Source organism: Penaeus vannamei, chromosome 15 (genome assembly GCF_042767895.1).
Source record: "Penaeus vannamei isolate JL-2024 chromosome 15, ASM4276789v1, whole genome shotgun sequence".
Lineage (NCBI taxonomy): Eukaryota > Metazoa > Arthropoda > Malacostraca > Decapoda > Penaeidae > Penaeus > Penaeus vannamei.
This window is the reverse complement of record NC_091563.1, coordinates 4,510,797-4,530,796: the sequence shown is the minus strand read 5'-3', so window position 1 is coordinate 4,530,796 and position 20,000 is coordinate 4,510,797. Positions and strand designations below refer to the sequence as shown.

Below are 20,000 nucleotides of genomic sequence, written 5' to 3'. Positions count from 1 at the left end.
TCTCTCTCTCTCTCTCTCTCTCTCTCTGTGCTCATTCTCATACTAGCTCTCTCTCTCTCTCTCTCTCTCTCTCTCTAACATCTCTCATCTCTCTCTCTCTCTCTCTCTCTCTCTCTCTCTCTCTCTCTCTCTCTCTGTCTCTCTCTCTCTCTCTGTCTCCTCTCTGTCTCTCTCTCTCTCTCTCTCTCTCTCTCTCTCTCTCTCTCTCTCTCTCTCTCTCTCTCTCTCTCTCTCTCTCTCTCTCTCTCGTCTCCCGCCTTCCCTCCCTCCCTTCCTCCTTCCGTACTGATTCCCTCCGTTCCATCCCACCTCCTCTTCCACCTGTCCTTCCTTCCTTCCATCTGCCCACTTGCTCCCTAAGGCATTTACCACATCCTCTGTGTCCCCCTAGGCCTATAAGACACGTAAGAAGGCAGCAGGAAGTGCGGGCGCTCGGGAGGCAAAATGGGCCGTGCATGAATTTCGACTTTGGGGGGAGAGGGGAGGGGGGGAGAGGAGGAGTCGGTTTTCGGATGATTTTCCATTCGAATCGTTCCAGGTCGCTACCTCCAGACTAGCAAGTATATGTCTGAATATATGTGTTCGTGTATACAGAACGAACAGATGTGCGGTGAGTCACACACATATTACACGGCCAGTGGTAACGTACGCACACACGCACTCACACATGTACACGCACAACACACATATCCCCCCTCCCGCCCGCCAGTTGTCAACGGTCCGTGCGAGGGAGTTCGTGTGCGTCTCGATGCTCCTCTGTTCGCGATGTGTTGAGATTTTCGGAAAATTCGGTTTATATGTGTTCGGATATGCGAAACGAATGAATAAGTGTGCAGATGCATTTTCATGGAAAAGTAATATCGGTGTACCTCATGTTTTTTTGTTTTATTTATATACATTCTGTTTGGAAATATCTGATGACATGTGGCTGTTGGTTTGTTTGTTTTTTGTCCGATATATGGAACGATATCGTGTTTTCAGTGGAACCTGGCGCCTGCCGATCGCGCCGCTGTCAATGTGACGTTCGTTAAAGATTTTGAAAAAAAGTCCAAGTGAATATGGCCGGTTTGTGAGAATTCCAAGCGCCAGACAGTGGTTTTAAAAGTGGTCAAGTGAATAACTATTTAAATCTTTTTAAAAATGTAAAAATCTTGAACGTTGAATACTGTACATGAATGCGTCATACCGCGCGGCCTAAAAACAAGCTAGGCTAGGTACGAATGAGAAGAGGAAAGAGGAGGAGGAGGAGGAGGAGAAGGAGAAGGAGAAGGAGAAGGAGAAGGAGAAGGAGAAGGAGAAGGAGAAGGAGAAGGAGAAGGAGAAGGAGAAGAAGAAGAAGAAGAAGAAGAAGAAGAAGAAGAAGAAGAAGAAGGAAGAAGAAGCGAAGAAGTAATGCGAAGAGAATGAGAGAAAGAATGAAAAAGCGTAATGAACACAGTGAAAGGAAAGATATGTTATAGGAGTGCGAATGAGGAAGACAATGGGTGCCTGGTGGGCGTGACGGACTGGAAGTTTTAGTGGGTGAAGCTGAAAGCGTGGTGGTGGTGCTATGAGCCTGCCTGGGGGACCAATGATGCATGGTCCGATGGGGGGGTGGCAGCTCGTGTAAATGATTCTGGGGAAGGCGCAGCAGACGCAGATGAGAGGGGGAGGAGTGGAGGGAGAGAAGGAGGCAGTAGAGGAGGGAGGAGAGGGAAGGAGGTGTAGAGGTGAGGGAAAGAAAGTGGTGAGGAAAGAAGAGAGGGTGTACAGGGGGAGGGAAAGAAGAGTGGATAAGGAAGCTAGAAGAGAGGGGGTATGCCGTAGGGGGATGGTAAGAAAGTGGATAAGGAAGTGGGCAGGTGGGTAGAGGGGAGGGAAAGAAAGTGGGGAAGAAGAAAAGGGGCAGAGAGGGAGACGTGTGAAAGGGAGGGCTAGAAGGAAGACGAAAAGTGGAGATGGGAGTGGGAAATAAAAAAAGAAAGGTAAAGAAAGGGGAAAAAATAAGATGAAAAGATAGCAAGATACACAAGGAAAGAAAAAAACAGGGTAAGATGAGAAAACAAGAGAAGAAAAAAAACGATTGGAAGGGAAAGGGGAAAATGAAACAGAAGGACTGGGTAAGGGAAACACACATGAGATATGAAAATGCGAGTGATGAGGCAGGTCTGAAATAACAGAGCTGAGGAGATAGTGAAAGGAGGGAAAAGTGTGGGGTTGAAGATGTTAATCACGAAACTGGAAAGTTGTCGTCAGAGAGACTCAGTCCAGCGTGAGCCCAGAATGTCTGCCGCTTTCCACCAGCCCGTCCTGTTGACATGGCCTTGTTGCGGGTCCTGTTAACCCCCCCCCCCTGTTCTTTTCTCTCCTGTTCCCCCTGTTCTTTTTTCTTCTGTTCCCTCTGTTCCCCTGTTCTTATTTCCTCTGTTCTCCCGGTTCCCCTGTTCTTATTTCTTCTGTTCCCCCTGTTCCCCTGTTCTTATTTCCTCTGTTCCCCTGTTCTTGTTTCCTCTGTTCTCCTGTTCTTTTTTCCCCAGTTCCTCTGTTCATTTCTCCTATGTTCCCCTGTTATCCCTTTTCTTTTTCCCTCTGTTCCCCTGTTCTTTGCTTAGTGAGGGTTGTTAGCCCGTGTCGTTCTCGTCTCTTCTGTCTTCTTATTTTTTAGGCTTCTCTCTTCTTCTTCTCTTTTTTCTCTTATCTCTTTCTATCTTTTTCCTCACTCTCTATTCCTCTTCTCTCTCTCTCTCTCTCTCTCTCTCTCTCTCTCTCTCATCTCTCATATCTCTCTCCCTCTTTCTCTGGAACTTCTTTGTCTCTCCTCTCTTTGTCTCCTCTCCCTCTCCTTTCTTTCCTTCTCCTCTTCTTTCTCTTCTTCTTCTCTTGGCTTTCTTCCTTGATCTCCTTCTTTCGTCATCACATCGTCACTTTCGTCTCCTCATCACCCGGGCGTCTCCACCCGACACTCCCCCGCATGCCAATCAAGCGTTACATGACTGGGGCATCCGGGCACATCCTGTTGATACTGTGTCTACCCCTTCCCTTCCCTCCTCCCTTCCTCATCTCCTCATCCCCTCTTCCCTTCCCCTCCCCCCTCTCCTCCTTTCCCCCTCCCCTTCCCCCTCTTACTCCTCTTTCCCCTTCCCCCTCTTCCTTCCTTCTCCTTCTTCTCTTCCCTCCTCCGTCCTCTCTCCCTTCCTTTTCCCTCCTTGACCTTTCGTTCTCCATTCTCGCCTTCTCGGCATTTTCCGTAGGCCTTTGTTTTTTCTCCTTCTTCTCCTTTCTTCTCTTTTCTCCTTCTTCCTCCTTCCTCCCCTCTCCCCTTCCTCCTCCGCCCTTCCCCTTCCTCCTCCTCCCTCCCCCTCCCCTCTCCCTTTCCTCCTCCTCCCTTCTCCTCCTTGACCCTCGTCTCAGTCTCCACATTTTATTTTCCGTGTAGGCCTCTTGTCTTCTCCCTCTTCTTCTTCTTCTTCATCCGTTCTGTCTTACTTTGCTTCCAGGCTGTCACTTTCTTTGCTTTCGTCAACGGTTGTTTCTGTGAAAGTTTTTTTTCGACTACTTTTTTTCTTATTTATATTTTTCCTCCTCTTACCGTCCTCTTCTTCCTCGTAGCCACCAACGCTATTTTTCGTTATCGGTTTCATCTCCTTCTCTTTCTCATTTCCTCCGTCCTTTAACCCCCAAATTATTATTTTTTATCCTTAACATTCATATCCTCTTGTTTCATGGTCATCGCCCTCTCCTCCTCTCTTCCCTTCTCCTCTTCCTTCTCCCCTCCTCTTCCTCCCCTCCTCCCTCTCGACATCAACAAACATAATTAAGAGAAGGAGAGGTAGAGAGTGAGAGTTGAAATTTTGAAGGGAGAGACAGACAGACAGACAGACACAGAGACAGACAGAGAGAGAGCGAATGATTGAGAGGTAGAGGGAGAGCAAATGAAGGAAAGATTGAGGGAGAATGAATGAAGGAGAGAGAGAGAGAGAGAGAGAGAGAGAGAGAGCATATATATTACATATGTTACATAATATATATATACATATATATATACATATATTATATATATATATGATATTTTACCATGCTATGTTATTATTATAATTGATTTCCAGGCACTCCTTGACCAACTTGGCCGGCCATGTTTGGGGAAGCTGTCAGCTCAGGAATCCGTCGATCCTTCATGTCTGTGGGATTTTTTTTTCTCTCTCTTTTTTGTCTTTTTTCAATTTAAACTTCCTCGAACATGACTTCATTCTTGGTTTCGTTCTTACGGGATAGTAAGGTGCGAGAGATAAGAAGGTGGAGGACAGGAGGTAGGAGGAAAGGTGAAGAGTTTTATTTTTGATAAAAATGACAAGCTTCTTAGACAATGTCTGACGACGAATGACGCTGATGATGACGATGATGATGATGCAATGGACAGGTAGAACAGGAGGAAAGTGACTACATAATGGCTAAGGCGGGAATGTGGAGGGATCGAGACAGAAAGGAGAATTGGACACGGAGACGGAGGTGATGGGAATGAGCAGGTGGAGAATGTCAGTCCAGTGGAGCAGAAGTTGATGACAGATCATTTGGTCGTCCGCACGTCGACGCCGGATTCCTTCTCTCTCTCTCTTTCTCTCTCTCTCTCTCTCTCTCTCTCTCTCTCTCTCTCTCTCTCTCTCTCTCTCTCTCTCTCTCTCTCTCTCTCTCTCTCCTCCTCTCCCTCCTCCCTCTCCCTCCGCTTCCGCTTCCTCCCCCACCCCCTCTCCCCCCCTTCTCCTCCCCTCCCCCTCTCCTCTCCCTCTCTCTCCCCCTCTCCCTCCCTCCCACTCTCCCTCCACCCCCCCTCCTTCCCTCGTACCCCCATCTCCCTCCTTCCCACTTTCTCTCTCAATCTTTATCTCGATCGTTATCTCTCCTCGCGAGCGTGGGCGTATATGCTCTCGAGTGAAGCGCCAGGACTTGCATTGACGAGACACGTACGGAGGAGAATGCAGCAGTTTAACAAAGCCTGATCACATATCTCGAAAGTCGAAAGTACTCGGTACAAGGAAAGAGGGAAAGGGATGATGCAAGGAGGGGGAGGAAGAATATGGAGAAGGGGGTACAGAGAGAGAAAGGAAAAGAGGAAGGGGGTGAAGAGAGGAGGAGGAAGAAGAAGAGGAAAGGGGTGCAGAGCGGAGGAGGAAGAAGAGGAAGGCGGTGCAGGAAAAAGGAAAAAGGGAGGGGGTGTAAGGAGAAGGGAAAAGAGGAAGGGAATGCAGAGGAGGAGAAGGAAGAAGAGGAAGGGGTAGAGAGAAGGGGGTTGAAAGGAGGAGGAGAGGAGAGAGGGGGTGTAAGGAGGAGGGGAGAGCAAGGGAGCGAAGGATGGGAGCGCCTGATCACCGTGAAACCCCAAATGCCAATCCTTGTAACGGGATTTTCATTTTGTCATTCATTCATTTTCCTTGATTTCGTGAAGGAAGAGCCGAGAAGGCCAGAGTAAGGTAGAGGGAAGGGTTGGGTGGATTGTGGTCTTGAAGGACGGCGGTTTTTTTTTTTCTCTCTCTCTCTCTTCCTTCTCCTGTCCCCTTTATTTTCCTCTCCCTTTTTTATTTCTTCTTCTTATTATTGTTATTATTATTATTATTTTTATTATTATTATTATTGTTGTTATTATTATTATTATTATTATTATTATTATTATTATTATTATTGTTGTTGTTGTTGTTGTTGTTGTTGTTGTTGTTGTTGTTGTTGTTATTATTATTATTATTATTGTTATTATTATTATTATTATTATTATTATTATTATTATTATTATTATTATTATTGTTATTATAATCATATTTGTTATTATTATTATTATTAATATCATTATCATTATCATTATTACTATTGTTGTTGTTATTGTAGATCCTCTTCCTTTTCCAACTGCTCTTTGTCCTCTTCGCCCCCCCCCCCCCCCCGCTCCCCATCTCCCCTGGCCTATGAAGCTGACATGGCGGTCCAGGAAGAAGGGGATGGGGAGGGGGGGGGGGTAAAGGGGTAGGGAGGTTATGTGGACACAACCTCAAGGAATGATAGGAAGGGGAGGTGGACGACCACGGAATGGGTTGAGTGACTTGGCAAACAGCACTCTCTTCCTCTTTCCTCTATTCCCCGTCGTCCTCTTCCTCTGCTTTCTTGTTTTTTTTCATTTTCTGGTTCTGTTTTTTTTCTTTTTTTCCTCTTTCTCATTGTTTGTTTTTTTTTCTTTTTTTTCTTGGTTTGAATTGTATCTTCTGTGTCTGAACTTCCTCTTCTGCTTCCTCCTTTTCTTCTTTTACTCCTCTCTCCTACTCTTCTTTTTCTCCCTCCTCCTCTTCTTCTTCTTCGTTCCCTCCTGTTTTTTTCTTCTTCTTTTTCTTCTTCTTTCTCTTCATCCTCAATTTAAGATAGAAGGGAAGAGTGAAAGAAAAGGAAGGGGGAATGAGAAAATGAAGGAGAGTGAGAGCATAAGACCAAACAGAACTTGGAGGACGCTTGTAACGAGGCCATCAATGGAGCATCAACCATTCATGCTCCGGGATTTTTTTGTTTTGTTTTTGTTTGGCTGTTATCGCTTGTTCTTGGGCTCGTTCTTCGTGTTCTTTTATATTATTCATATTAACATTATTGTGTCATCATTATTATCATTGCATGAAACTGATGTTCTTCCTTCTTCTTTTTCTTTTTCTTCTTCTTCTCCTCCCCGTTTCTCCTCCTCCTCGCCCTCTTCTCCCTCCTCCTCTCTTTCTTCCTCCTCCTCCTCCCTCTTCCTGTCCCTCTCCTCCCACCTCTTCTCCCTCCTTACCATCATTATTCTCATCCACAGCCTCATTCTCACCCTCGTTCCACCGCTCATCATCATTATTGTCTTGCCTTCCACTTATTTATTCTTTATCATTTCACACCCAAACCCTTCCGTATGCCTTAGGAGATGGACCTCTCGACGGAAGTAAGGGAGCTGTATCTAATTTGCATATTTAACTATGTGGAAGGTCGTGTACTTAGGAGTTTACGTGTTTATGTATGCATATGTATGTACTTGTATGTGAGAGGGAGAGAGAGAGGTTGAGAGAAAGAGATTGGGAAAGAGAGAGAGAGAGAGAGTGAGTGTATGAGAAATAAAGAGAGTTGAGAGTGAGAGGAGAGAGAGAGAGAAAGAGAAAGAGAGAAAGAGAAAGAGAGAATGAAAAAGAGAAGAGAGAGAGAAGAGAGATAGAGACAGAGAGAGAGACAGACAGACAGACAGAGAATGAGTGAGTGTGTCAATGAACTAGTGAAATACCTGAACTAAAGTTGTGTATTGTATCCCACCGCTGAATGCTCCTCGCTTACCTCCTCTCCGCAGGTGTGTGTGTGACTATGCGTGTGTGTGTGTGTGATGAGGGATAAAAGAGTGGTTTACCTGTGGTGGAAGGACAGGTGTGTGGAGGGTTTCAGTTACTGCCGGAGTGGAATCTTGTTTCGTTTCTCTCTCTGTCACTCACTCACTCACTCACTCACTCACTCACTCATGCGATTCACACGCACGCACGCTTGCACACGCACACGCAATTGCACACACACCAGTTTTTTTTTTTTTTCTTTTTTCTTCTTTGCTTCTTAGTCTTTCATCCGTTTATTTCTCTTCTCCATCATCTACGCCATCTTTTGACGTTCATCCTGTGTTGCTGTTATTACCTGTACAATCAATATTAATGTACTCTTTGTTGTTTTGCGCATAATGATATTTTTTATTGATTTTTTTTACTGCATTGTTATTATTATTGATATTATTATTGATATTATTATTATTATTATTATTATTATTATTATTATTATTATTATTATTATTATTGTTATTATTGTTGTTATTATTGTTATTATTAATCTTGTTGTCATTATCATACCATTATATTTTTGTAATTGTTATTAATATATTTACTGTTGTTTTGGTTTATTTCATTATTATAATAAAAAAAATATTATTACGATTACTTTTGTTATTATTATTTTATCATTATCATTATTATTAAAATTACTGTTGTTATTATCATTAATATAATTATTATTGTTGCTTTTATTGTTATTTTTGCCATTATTTAACTGTTATTATTGTTACCACCACCGAAATCAGTATTACCATGAATGTGGCCGTTATGTTTTGAGGTTTATCATCATCATCATCATCATCATTATCATCATCATCAATCATCATCATCTCTACTTGACCTCCTGCATCATCTCAGACTTCTAAGCCAGACAGTCGGACGGGCGAAGCGGACAGCATGAAGCCATGAAGCATTTACTGTGGCGAAGGTGTGGTCAGCGAGGAATGTGGCGCCAGACAGTATGTGGCCGGCGAACACTTGGGGAAGGAGGGGGGGAGGGAGAGGGAGGGAGGGAGGAGGGGGAGAGGAAGGGGGGAGGAGAGAGGAGAGGAGGATGGGGGGAGGAAGGGGAGGAGGAAGGGGGGGAGGGGAGAGGGAGAGGAGGGAGAGGAGGGAGCGGGGTAAAGAGAGGGGAGAGGTTGCAATAGTAGAGAATAGGTTAGAGGTGTTGATATAGGAGAAAAGGAGGAAGAAGAAGGAAAGGAAGAAAGTAAAGGCTGTAGTTCTTGAATACGAAGACAGAAATGAAGGAATGGAAGCGAAGAGAGTAGAGGAGAAACTAAGGAGAAGGGAAAGAGGAAGAGGGCGGGGCTGGGTGTGACAAGTGGGGTCGGCTAAAACGGCGTGTGACACATCTACTTCACGAGCGTGTGATACTAACACTTGCCGGGTAAATGGAACACATAATGTATGGCGAGAGGAGGAGGGGGTGCGTGATGGGGGAGGAGGAAGAAGAAGTTAAAAAGAAGAGAGAGGAGGAGGAGAAGGAGGGGGAGGAAGAAAGAAGAAGGAAGAGCAGGAGGAAGAAAAAGAAGAAGCAGGGGAAAAGGAAGAGGAGGGGGAGGAGGTTGGGGTAGAGGAGGGAGAAGGGGAAGGGAAGAAAAGAGGGGAAAAGAAGAAGGCGTGAGGAGGAGGAGGAGGAGTAGAAATGGAGAGGAGGAGGAAGATTCGGGAGGGAAGAGGGAGATGAGGCGGTAAAATGTGGCTCCGGGAAGATGGTCGCCGATATTTCGGTTGAGATGCATTCGGTGTCGGGTTGGTCGGGACGGCGGGGACGGACGCTCGCCGGAGGGGCTCGGTGCAGGTGTGTGTGAGCCGACGTCGGAGGGAGGGAGGGAGGGAGAAGAGGGAGGGAGGGAGGGAGGGAGGGAGAGGAGGGAGGGAGGGAGAGGAGGTCGGATGGGAGGGAGGGAGGATTTTGTGAAATGATGGTAATGCAGATGATGATAAGTAAATATAGTAATCATCGTTATTATTGTCGTTGTTATTATTAAAGCAGTAACAGAAGGCGGATGGAAAGGAATTGGAGAAAATATACATATTTGAATATATATGTGTGTGTGTGTGTGTGTGTGTGTGTGTGTGTGTGTGTATGTGTGTGTGTGTGTGTGTATGTGTGTGTGTAGATGGATAGATATACATGCATACATATATATATATATATATATATATATATATATATATATATATATATATATATATATATATATATATATATATGTATGTATGTATATATATATATATATATATATATATATATATATATATATATATATATATATATATACATATATATATTTGTGTGTATGTATGTGTATTTATATGTATATGTGCATATAGATGTATATGTGTGTGTTTGTGTCTGTGTGTGTGTCCATGTGTGTATGTGCGCACAGTGTATGGGCCAGCGGCCGTGATCGAGGAGTGCGCCTCGCCGGCCACTCCGCCCCCCCCCCCCCCCCCCCCCCCCCCCCCCCCATCGTTCACACTCGGCGGCGCGGAGTAAAGGGCTCGGGAGGAGGAGGAGGCGAGTGGGTGATGACGGGATGATGAGGTGATGAGGGTGGCGACGGGATGATGAGGTGATGAGGGTGGCGACGGCAGGCGCTGCTGAGACGTGGGGTGGTGTCGGCGGAGGGCGGTCTGCCTCGTAGGGAAGGCGAGGGAAGAAGTGCCGATGGTGAGTGAGGATAGGGAAGAGGGGAAGCAAGTGATGACGGAGGAAATGAGAAATAGCAAGAAAAGTTCCACAACGGGTGCTCCCCCCCACCCCCCACCGCCGTTGTCTGGAGGACTGCGGGAACTCTGCCTATGCCCCCGCCCCCTCCCCTCCGTCCCCCGCCCCCCCCGGCCTGGATGCGTGGCGCAGGGCAGCAGTGCCATGTCGCGCGCTCGGCCTCCTGGGCTCTGGCGGAGGAGCTGCTGTCCCTCCGCCGCTTCCTGGGGCCGCGGCGCCTGCTTGCGGTTCCGAGCGGCCCCGGCGGCGATCGGGTCCGGTAGGCCTAGCTGCGATGTCGTGCTTCGGCAGGTGTGAGGAACTGCCGGCAGCGGTTTCGTTGACAGTAATTGATCTGCCGGAGAGTGCGGGCGCCGCTCGGCTCGCCGGGGTTCCCGCGTGGGCCTAGCGGTGGCGGCGGCGGCGGCGGTGGCGGTGGCGGGGGTGGCGGCCAGACTTGCGCCTCCGCCAACAGATTCAATCGCTGATGTCTTACTCTTTTTTCTCCGTTCACCTGGTTCTTATATAAATGTTTCGTTCTCTTATTTCTTACGCAGTGCTTATTTCTCTCCTCGGCTTCTTCTCTCTCCTCTCCTCCTCCTTGTTCTTCCCATGCTCCTTTTTCTGCTTCGTCTTCTTCTTCGTCTTCTTCTTAAACATCACCATCATCATTCCTCTCTTAGCTCTTCTGCTCCTTGTACTACTCTTGTTCCTCCTCCTTTTCCCCCCCTCTCATTCTCATTCTTCTTATTATCATTATTATTCCCCTTTCTTCTTCTTCTTCTTGTCTTTTTCTTCTTCTTATCATTATTATTCCCCTCTCTTCTTCTTCCCCTCGTCGGCCTCACCTACCTCCAGCGTCACCATTCCCAGCATTACAGCAGCGAAGCCACAGTCGGTTCCTAGACCTCGGAAACGCATGTGCTGCATCATCACTCGCTGCGGGAACTGGGCCATTAAGGGAGGGGGAAGGGAGAGGGGGAAGGGGGAAGGGAGAGGTAAAGGCAGAGGGAAGAGAAGGAGAGAGGAGGGAGAAGGAGAGCAAAAAGGGAAGGAGAAGGAGAGGGAAAGGGGAAGGAGAAGGAGAGGGAAAGGGGAGGGAGAGGGTGAGGCAGAGGGAAGGGTAAGGAGAAGGAGAAGGGGTGAGGTGAGAAGGAGAGAGAAAGGGGGAGGGAGAAGGAGAGGGAAGGGGAGGGAGAAGGGAGAGGGAAAGGGGAGGGAGTGAGAGAGGCAGATCGGGAAGGGTAAGGGAGAAGGGAAAAGGGGGAAAAGGGTTGTAGGGGGAGGAAGGAAGAGACTAAAGACAAATGTGAAAAAGAATAGATGAATAAACGGGGGCATAGGGAGAAACAGAGACAGACAAGCAGAGAAAGACGAAGCAAGCCACAGAGAGACACGCAGAATGACAAAAATACAGCGAGAAGGAGACAGACAGACAGACAACGTGGGCGGGGGCTGCCTCCCCATCACCGCCACCTGCTGCAGTCATGTTTGTCACATCAGCCGCCTGTCGCTCCGTTGCTCACGCCGTCACGCCTGCAGCCTGTCACCGCTTGTCCCCTCTCCCGTCCCCTCTCTCCTCTCCCTTCCCCTCTCCCGTCCCCTCTCTCCTCTCCCTTCCCCTCTCCCGTCCCCTCTCTCCTCTCCTTTCCCCTCTCCCGTCCCCTCTCTCCTCTCCCTTCCCCTCTCCCGTCCCCTCTCTCCTCTCCCTCTCCCTTCCCTCTCCCGTCCCCTCTCTCCTCTCCTTCCCCCTCTCTCCTCTCTCCCTCCCCCTCTCCCTCTCACTCTCACTCTCACTCTCCCTCCCCTCCTCTCCCCTTTCTCCTTCCCTCTCCCTCTCCCTCTCCCTCCCCTCCCCTTCCTTTTCTCCTTCCGGTTCCTTCTACCCCCCCCTCTCTCTCTCTCTCTCTCTCTCTCTCTCTCTCTCTCTCTCTCTCTCTCTCTCTCTCTCTCTCTCTCTCTCTTCTCTCTCTCTCTCTCTCTCTTCCCTCTCTCTCTTTCCCTCTCTCTCTTTTCCCTCTCTTTCTCCCTCTCTTCCCCCCCCCCTCTCTCTCCCCCCCTCTCTCTCTCTCACTCTCTCTCACTCTCTCCCTCTCTCTCTCTCTCTCTCTCTCTCTCTTTCTCTCTCTCTTTCTCTCTCTCTCTCTCTCTCTCTCTTCTCTCCTCTTCTCTCCTCTCCTCTCCTCTCCTCTCTTTCTAAGAATTTCACCTTGGTTTTTGTCGCGTAACCGCCCTCACTTCTTTCTCCTCCGCGCCTTGTCCTGCTGTTCCGTTCAGTGGCGCCGCGAGCGGGTGGTTTGTTATTTCATTTATTTTGTTTGTTCCGTAATTCATTTGCGTCTTTGGGTTTGTTCCCCCGTTTAATCGGTTACACGTTTATCATTGTTATTATTTATGGTTTAGTCTTTCATTTTGCAAGCGCTTCATTGTAAGCCGTTCGTATTGTGTTGGATTTTTATTTGTTGATTGCTTTTATTCATTCATTCCCTTGAAAAGACTGCAGCCACTCCGCCGCCCCTCCGCCGCCCTGTCGCTGGCCGAAGGGAGGCCGAAGGGAGGCCGAAGGGAGGCCGAGGGCGCCGCTGACAGGCACCGGGTGGGCGGCTTGCCGTTGGAGGCCGCACGAGCCGTGCGTTTTATCTTTAAGGCATATATATATGTATATATATATATATATATATATATATATATATATATATATATATATATATATATATATATATATATATATAGAGAGAGAGAGAGAGAGAGAGAGAGAGAGAGAGAGAGAGAGAGAGAGAGAGAGAGAGAGAGATAGAGAGAGATTATATACCTGTATATAGAGTATATACCTGTGTGTGTGTGTGTGTGTGTGTGTGTGTGTGTATGTGTGTGTGTGTGTGTGTGTGTGTGTATGTGTATGTGTACATATATGCTTTGGTGATCTTTCATTATTGCAAAATGTAATTTATTTTGAGGTTCATATGATTTATTTTGTGGGTTTCTCTCTCCTCTCTGTCTCTCTTTACTTCGTCAGCTCTTGGTCACGTGGCCAAGAACTTCTTACATGTTCACCGCAACTGAAACTGTTTATCCAAATTCTGAGACGAATCGAAGCTGAAAAGAAACATGTTTATTCCCGGCCGACGCAAGCCTCCGGGAGCCTGTCCCTCCGCCCCGCCCACCGCCTCTCGAGCCGCCCACATCGCACTTCCCGGAGGTGTGTGTGTGTGTGGGGGGGGGGGTGGCTCCCCTCGCCCGCAGAAAGACTTGGCTGATCCGATTAATTGCGGTCATTAGAGGAGTGGTAATTATGTCGAAATTGGGCTAATTTGTCGGTTAATCGGCTCGTTTTGACATCTCGGCCAAGTACGCCTATTGGGGCTTGACGGAACCGTTGTGGGGGCTGGCTTGTCTCGAGGTGAGGGCGTGCAGCTGGGCGGGGGCGTCGGGGCTGCGGGCGCGGGCGTGTGCTTATGTATAGTGGGAATATTGCGGACAGGAGTGGGATGGGATCCGGTGCGCGTGTGTGTGTTTGTATGTGTGTGTGTGAGTGTGTGAGATAGTTGGGGGATTTATGCATTTCTATTTCCATAGTAATAATTGCCCTTAATGCTTCATGTGGATTCTCTTAGAACATTTTCTTAGTTGATTAATAATATTCCAGGAAAAATGCAGGTATACAGATGAAGACTGATAAGAAAATGATTGTCTTATGAAGACAGTAGCGTTGCTTTTCCTAACCATCTGGAATTGGCATGTTTTATGAGGCCTGTTGGATTGCTCTTCCATTAACACAGCAGCAGTCCTATGTTCATGGTTTGAGCCCCTTTGCATTGTGTGTCGTTTCGTCACCATGGTATTGTGGTACAGTGTGACCCCACCGGGGTATGACCACGGTGGGGGTGACCTGAAGGCGGGATCCCGCTCAGGACGCTGGTCGTGGCACCCGCACTCGCTGGTGGGCTGCATGGCCATCCCGACCATACTCAAGTACCTGTGCACAAGTAAGGACCCTTTTGCTTGGCTGCCACCAGCACCTTTGCGTGTCATTCCACCAAGATTCTTTTTCGACACTTTTTCTTACTGTTTTTTTTATTTATGTTATGAATATGTGTGTACTGTGTATGTACGCGTTGATTTTGTTAATATGTCTTTATATATTGGATTTTTTGAACTTGCACATCTCCAGACTGCCAGACCCATTTCTTATATCGTATGTTTGCACTTTACATAGCGTAGCTACTTTTTTACATGCATTGCTTTTTATGTGAACTAGATTAGTGTTAGTACCAAGTAATTTTAGTTGTAGTAGGAATAGTTCATCAGCGGACAGTATTTTATTTTCGGTTTTGTTTTGTTTTTGTTCGCAGAGCCTGTGAAGGAGAGGTGCGAGGGCGTGAACGGTAATGTTGGAAGTGGTGATGGTTCGCCTCAACAGCACCCTGCCTTCAGCCCCCTAGCCTCTGGTGCTCCCACAACCACCACAACAGTTCCCCCCCTCAGCAGCCAACCGCTGTCCACGACCCACGAGTCCCAGCCCCCAGACTATCATAGTCACCACCACATCATTTCCTCAGACAGACCGGAGCGCCCAACGTCACTCATGGCACCGGGCGGTAAGTGGCAGATACGAGGCCAACATGGCCCTGCCTCCCCTGACTCAACAGACGCCGTCTTTGTGACTGCTACTAACACCACCTGTGCTGCCACTACCACAACCACTACCACCATGTGTGGGGGCCGCCATGCCCGCTGGCTCCTCTGTGTGCCCTCCAGCTCTGTGCCGGGGGAGCAGTACCATCCCTCCAATGCCCCTCTTCCTCAAGAAACCCGACCTGTCATGTCCCCAAGCTCTCAGCAGCCCCCCTCTCTCAGCTCTGTCGTGGCTCCCCCTCCAGCCACGACTACTCGTACCCTTCAGTCGCCTTCCTCTCACTGTAATCTGGCAGGCTGTTTCTTACGACCAGCCCTCCATCCAGCCACTTCCACTCAAGCTCAGCAGCCCTCTCCTTATGCTCCCCCCAGCCCTCACCCACCTCCTGGCCTTCCATCACCACAGTCATATTCCTCAACACAGGCCCAACCCCAGACTTGCGGGGGACATACTGTGACCTACGCCCCCACTCCTTTTGTGCAGGCCAGTCAGCTGACCACTTCATCGGGTCATGTCGCTCCCACACACTCTGGTGGTGCCAGTGTCTTCCCCTCAGCTTACCTCCCAACCACCACCACCACCACCACGTATTCTTTCCCCTCTGTGTATGGGGCGAGCAGTGCAGGCGGCGGTGCAGCGGCCGTGCGGCCCACCCCTTCGCGGACTTCCCTTTCTGGTGAGTCCCAGACCCCAGAGACACCAGCATCACCAGCATGACTGCCGCCAGCATGACATCGAGCCAGCATGTCCAGCCAGCATGGAACCTGCACTTCCTTTGTCCTCAGCTAGTCTTACAGCTTCTCTTCCTTTGCCATTATCACATTGATTTTATTTATGATATTCTTTATTTAATTGTGAGTCAATTGTTTCTGTAACACCACAGTGATGTTTATGGTTCAATACAAAGTCTTTTTGGGAATGTAAGTGTTCACATCCACTTTCTTGTAGTCAAAAAAAAAAAAAAAAAAAAAAAAAAAAAAATCAGAACTGACAGATTTTAATAGGGTTAATAGGTGCCTGAATGTGTGTATTTCAACACCAGACCTTCCCCCTCATCTGGTTTTGTTACAAGTGCCACACATTTTTGGACAGTTAGTGCCTGTATGTGTACCTTCTCCACCTAGTTTAGTACCATTATTATGTGTTACAGCAGTTGGAGTACTAAGAAGAACTAATTAGACTGGACTTTCCCCTGTATCATCTCTTCAACCTAACGCTCTGATTGTGTTTCAGTTCCCGATGGGGGCATGGGAGGAGTACAAGTGTTGCCAACAGAAATACCGAGTGGCTTACATCCAGTGCACCAACGCGACACCCACACCTACTATGGAGGGCAGGGCTCTGCGTCAGAGTACAACTCTAATGAGCAAGCCTACATGGATCACCACCATGTTGCGCATCTACCAGAGCCCCCGATCCCTGTGTCAGAGATTGGGCCCATCCCTCCACCCCCGATGTTTTCCTCGCCATCACCTGTGGTTCACCCAAGGAGTCACCCTCCCCCACCGTATCACCCACCTACGTCAGTGGCTGGTGCAGGGGTACAGAATGCCATGGGTCACAATCTATCTAATTCTGAATATGGTGGTAAGTACACAGGTTTTAGCCAAATGAAGCGTGTGATAGTAGACATTAAGATACAATAGTTCCATTTATGGAGGCTGTAGAGTATTCTGTGTAGCAGATCTAAAATAAGCCTTTTTGTAATTCTTTCTTTTTTTCCCCCATTTTTTCAAGTTATGTTTAAAGGTTAGAATTTTATTCGAAGCTCAAGGTTTTATTGGACAATTATTTAGAATTTAGGATTGTGTGACATGCTGATGCAAGAGTATGCAGATTATTTTTTTATTTGAGATTTTTTTCAAAGCATACTGTGGAGATATAGACATATTTTTGCACATGAAATACAGCAAAACAAAAAGGAGAGAACAGAAGTTTAATATGAAGATCTGCAGGATTATTACTTTTATTGGGTGTTATAGAGAGTTACAGGTTCTTTGAGGGGTTGCAAGATTAGAAATTGTAGCAAGTATATTATATTTCATATGCATTTTAGAGGGAAATGGTGAAAATATTTATGAAGACGGAAATCAGTTAGAAAATTGGCAAACCATTAGATACGATACTGCCTCCTATATGAGTAAAATAACTCTTGGATTCATTGTCTGTGAACACTATGACTAAAGACTAATTATTTAGAGTGCAATTAGGATAAAGATGTAAAAAGAAAAGGCAGTGGAAAATCCATACTTTAGATGGCATAATATTTGTGAAACTCCAACATTTTGTTCTTGCCTTGATTGGAGTTTAGATTATTGTTGATGTAGAATATTAAGTACTTTGTGTGTGTGTGATGCTGTGATACTACAAAGCAAAGCAAGTATAGTCAGTTTGGATTCATCACAAATCTCAATGTGTGAAGAAGTGATTACATTGAAAATTTTTATATGTTATAAAACATGGAAGATGTTTGATTATATGAATGATATACATTTAAATCTGACAGAAATACCTCGTTTATTATGTGCTGCTTTGCTTGATGATATTTATGAAAATGATGAAAAATTTCTTTGCTTCATGTAAATTAATTTTGTGATAGAAAATGTTTCAACAAAAAAGTTCAGTACTACTAGTTTATCTTAATTTTTACTGTGCTCATTTAAATCATATAACCACATGGAATTCTTTAGTAAATTATATAATTGTGAGAAACAAATGAAATTTTCTAGTGTTTCTTTATGGTTCTTTTGACTGAATGTTGTAAGACAATATTGCTGTTCATGTGGACCTGAAAAGATTTTTTTGTAGTGTTTCAAACTCGGTTGTAGATTTTTTATTGTGTTAGTAGACTGTTCTCTATTAATCTAGATGACATATATTTCTTTGGAATGAATAACATGTAATTGGCAGTATATAGCTGTAAAGTTGATATGAGATTTTTTTTTTTTTTTTTTTTTTTTTTTAATGGTGGACTAACATATATCTAGAAGTATATAAAACAACAATTGAGTTGATCTTCATGTCTCTTCTTTCTTTTCTTCTTGTCTCTTGTTTTTGGTTTCTGAACTGTGTGATACTTGACTTGCAGTCAGAGAGGATGATGATGATGATGATGATGATGAGGATGATGAGGATGTGAAAAGCAGTTCAGCTAATGGCATCCTCGGATGGTTTGAGGCCAGAATGGCGGAATTTGCTAATGCTGGTAACCATTGCAGTAGTTTATTTTATTATTTTAGTTTCAAATTCTGCTAACATCTTTAGATGTTCACTAATGATTGCACCAATTTCTCTCATTTCATTATGCTTTCCTTCCCAGTCTTTAACATGCAACTGAAACACGATCACTTAGTTTTTATCCTCTTCCTCCAAGGCCACCTCTGTAGCCATAGCATCAGTCATCTCTGTTCATAGTGTTTTTAGCATAAGTCCAACTTACATAACTGATACTGAATATAACATCAGTGCCATAATATTGGACATTAACAAAAAACATGAAGTCTTGTACATTTTTTCATTGTTATTACTGCTGAAATGACGAGAATATAGAGTCCTTTTAAATCATCACTATCCTACAACTTATGGCTTAGGAAAAGGATGTTTGTTGCTCTAGAACATAGTAATGTTGACTTTTATATATGCCACCATTAACATATACAAGGAAATACAATGAACGAATACATCCCCAGAGTGTTACATTATTGCGTATGTGATGTTTGAATACATAGGCAGACTTTGTCACAGAGTTTAGGACTTACAATCCCACCATTAGAATATTATGATCCACAATGAATATTTCCTTAGAGTATTGAAAGTTAACCCAATTTATGTAGTATTGTGTTGTACTACGAATTTATGTCACAATTTGTATTCCCCCCCTCAAGGTGTAGGCAGATATTATTCTTGTATTTTTTTCCTTTGCCATATTGCTATTCATATGGTAGTTCTTTCTAAACAAGGTTTAGCAGACTTAATCAACTATTGCAAATATAAACTGAATTTAACTCTACAACTCTACACGAACTGTTTCTATGATCAAACTTGACTTATCTTGTCAAGCCTCATATTTTATGGTCTTACATTATTTTCCTTCACCTTTTTTTTGTCTTATTTTCTCTTTGTTCATCTTTTCAAGCATTACTAACCTTATTAAACCAGTTAGACCAGTCATTATAAGAAAAATATGATAATGATCCATATGAATATCAAATTAGCACTGGATTAAGGGCCTTTATCAGTAGTCCATTTGATTACAGGGACAGACGTCAATATTTTTCCTACTTAATACACAAATGTATATTCTTAAACTTTGTGATTTGTTTTCTCTTTCTTTTCAAAATTTTGTTATCTTTGAAATTATTTGGTACCATTTTCATTTTCTCTTTTTTTTTTCTCATTAGAGTTTCCAGTATGAGTAATTTATCTTCCTTCAGCTTTGCAGTATAGTGAAAGATTTTTTTCTCTTTCATTTTTGTTTTCATTCTGTCCTTGCTTTTTGGCAGCAGTGGGCCAAAGTGCTCCCCAGCATCATACTAACAGCTTTGTTCCCAGCTATTATGCTTGTACAGTTGTACTTGGTATTTAGTGACCTTCCAGAGACTGCTAATCCCATAGTCTCTAGACACATTAGCACTCAGGGATTTGAATTTTAGAGAGTTGAGAGTGTTCCATAAAAAGAAGGAAGTAGAGGAAAGCTTTTGTGGATATGTATGTGTTAGATGGGAAATTAGGGGAATATATATGTAGATCATTTTGTCACATTTTTCACGTCACTTAAAAAATAGAGCTATGTCCAGGTAGCTGTTCATAAAATCTGATTCTAGGTTTGCATCAGTGTTCAGACTTTGGTCAGGTACCTGCGACAACAACACATCAAATGTACTTGTATTCTTATGCCACTGGGTGGTATGTTGCCAAATACATAATTTTCATCCATGCTATTTTGTTTCCAGCTGACTAAAGATTAATGAACTTCCTATGTCCAGTGGTGTGTAATATGTAATTACTTCTTAATTGCATCGGCACTCTTGATGTGATGCAGGTTGATATTTGTTGATATAGCTGTTGATTCTGGATGGCAGTTGCTGAGTGACAGATAGCTCTGCTTGTTTGGAGAAATTGTTAACACTATATGTGGTGTTTTTGTACTTTTACACAGAAATGTGCTGTACATGTTGTAGGTACATGTGAGGGGTCAACATTGACTTTCCTTTCTTTGTTCTATTGCCTATGTATAAAAATACCAATTTTATAATAATCCATATAAATACCCAAATAATATGCATGCATAAAGTATTGATATAATATCCTTTTA

The 20,000-nt window shown here is 44.9% G+C and overlaps 1 protein-coding gene across 10 annotated transcripts in view; it reads left to right on the top strand.

Moving 5' to 3' along the window:
• Positions 1 to 16,273, top strand: part of LOC113828418 (phosphatase and actin regulator 2) — a gene marked incomplete at its 3' end in the record, with an annotated part of 502,803 nt that extends 486,530 nt beyond the window's left edge. For 9 of the 10 annotated variants that reach the window (XM_070130375.1, XM_070130374.1, XM_070130376.1 and 6 more), the window contains 2 exon segments: positions 14,403 to 15,362; positions 15,920 to 16,273. In XM_070130375.1, the coding sequence (XP_069986476.1) occupies positions 14,403 to 15,362; positions 15,920 to 16,273 (1,314 nt within the window). 10 annotated transcript variants of the gene reach the window in all.
• Between the last annotated feature and the right edge of the window lie 3,727 nt (positions 16,274 to 20,000).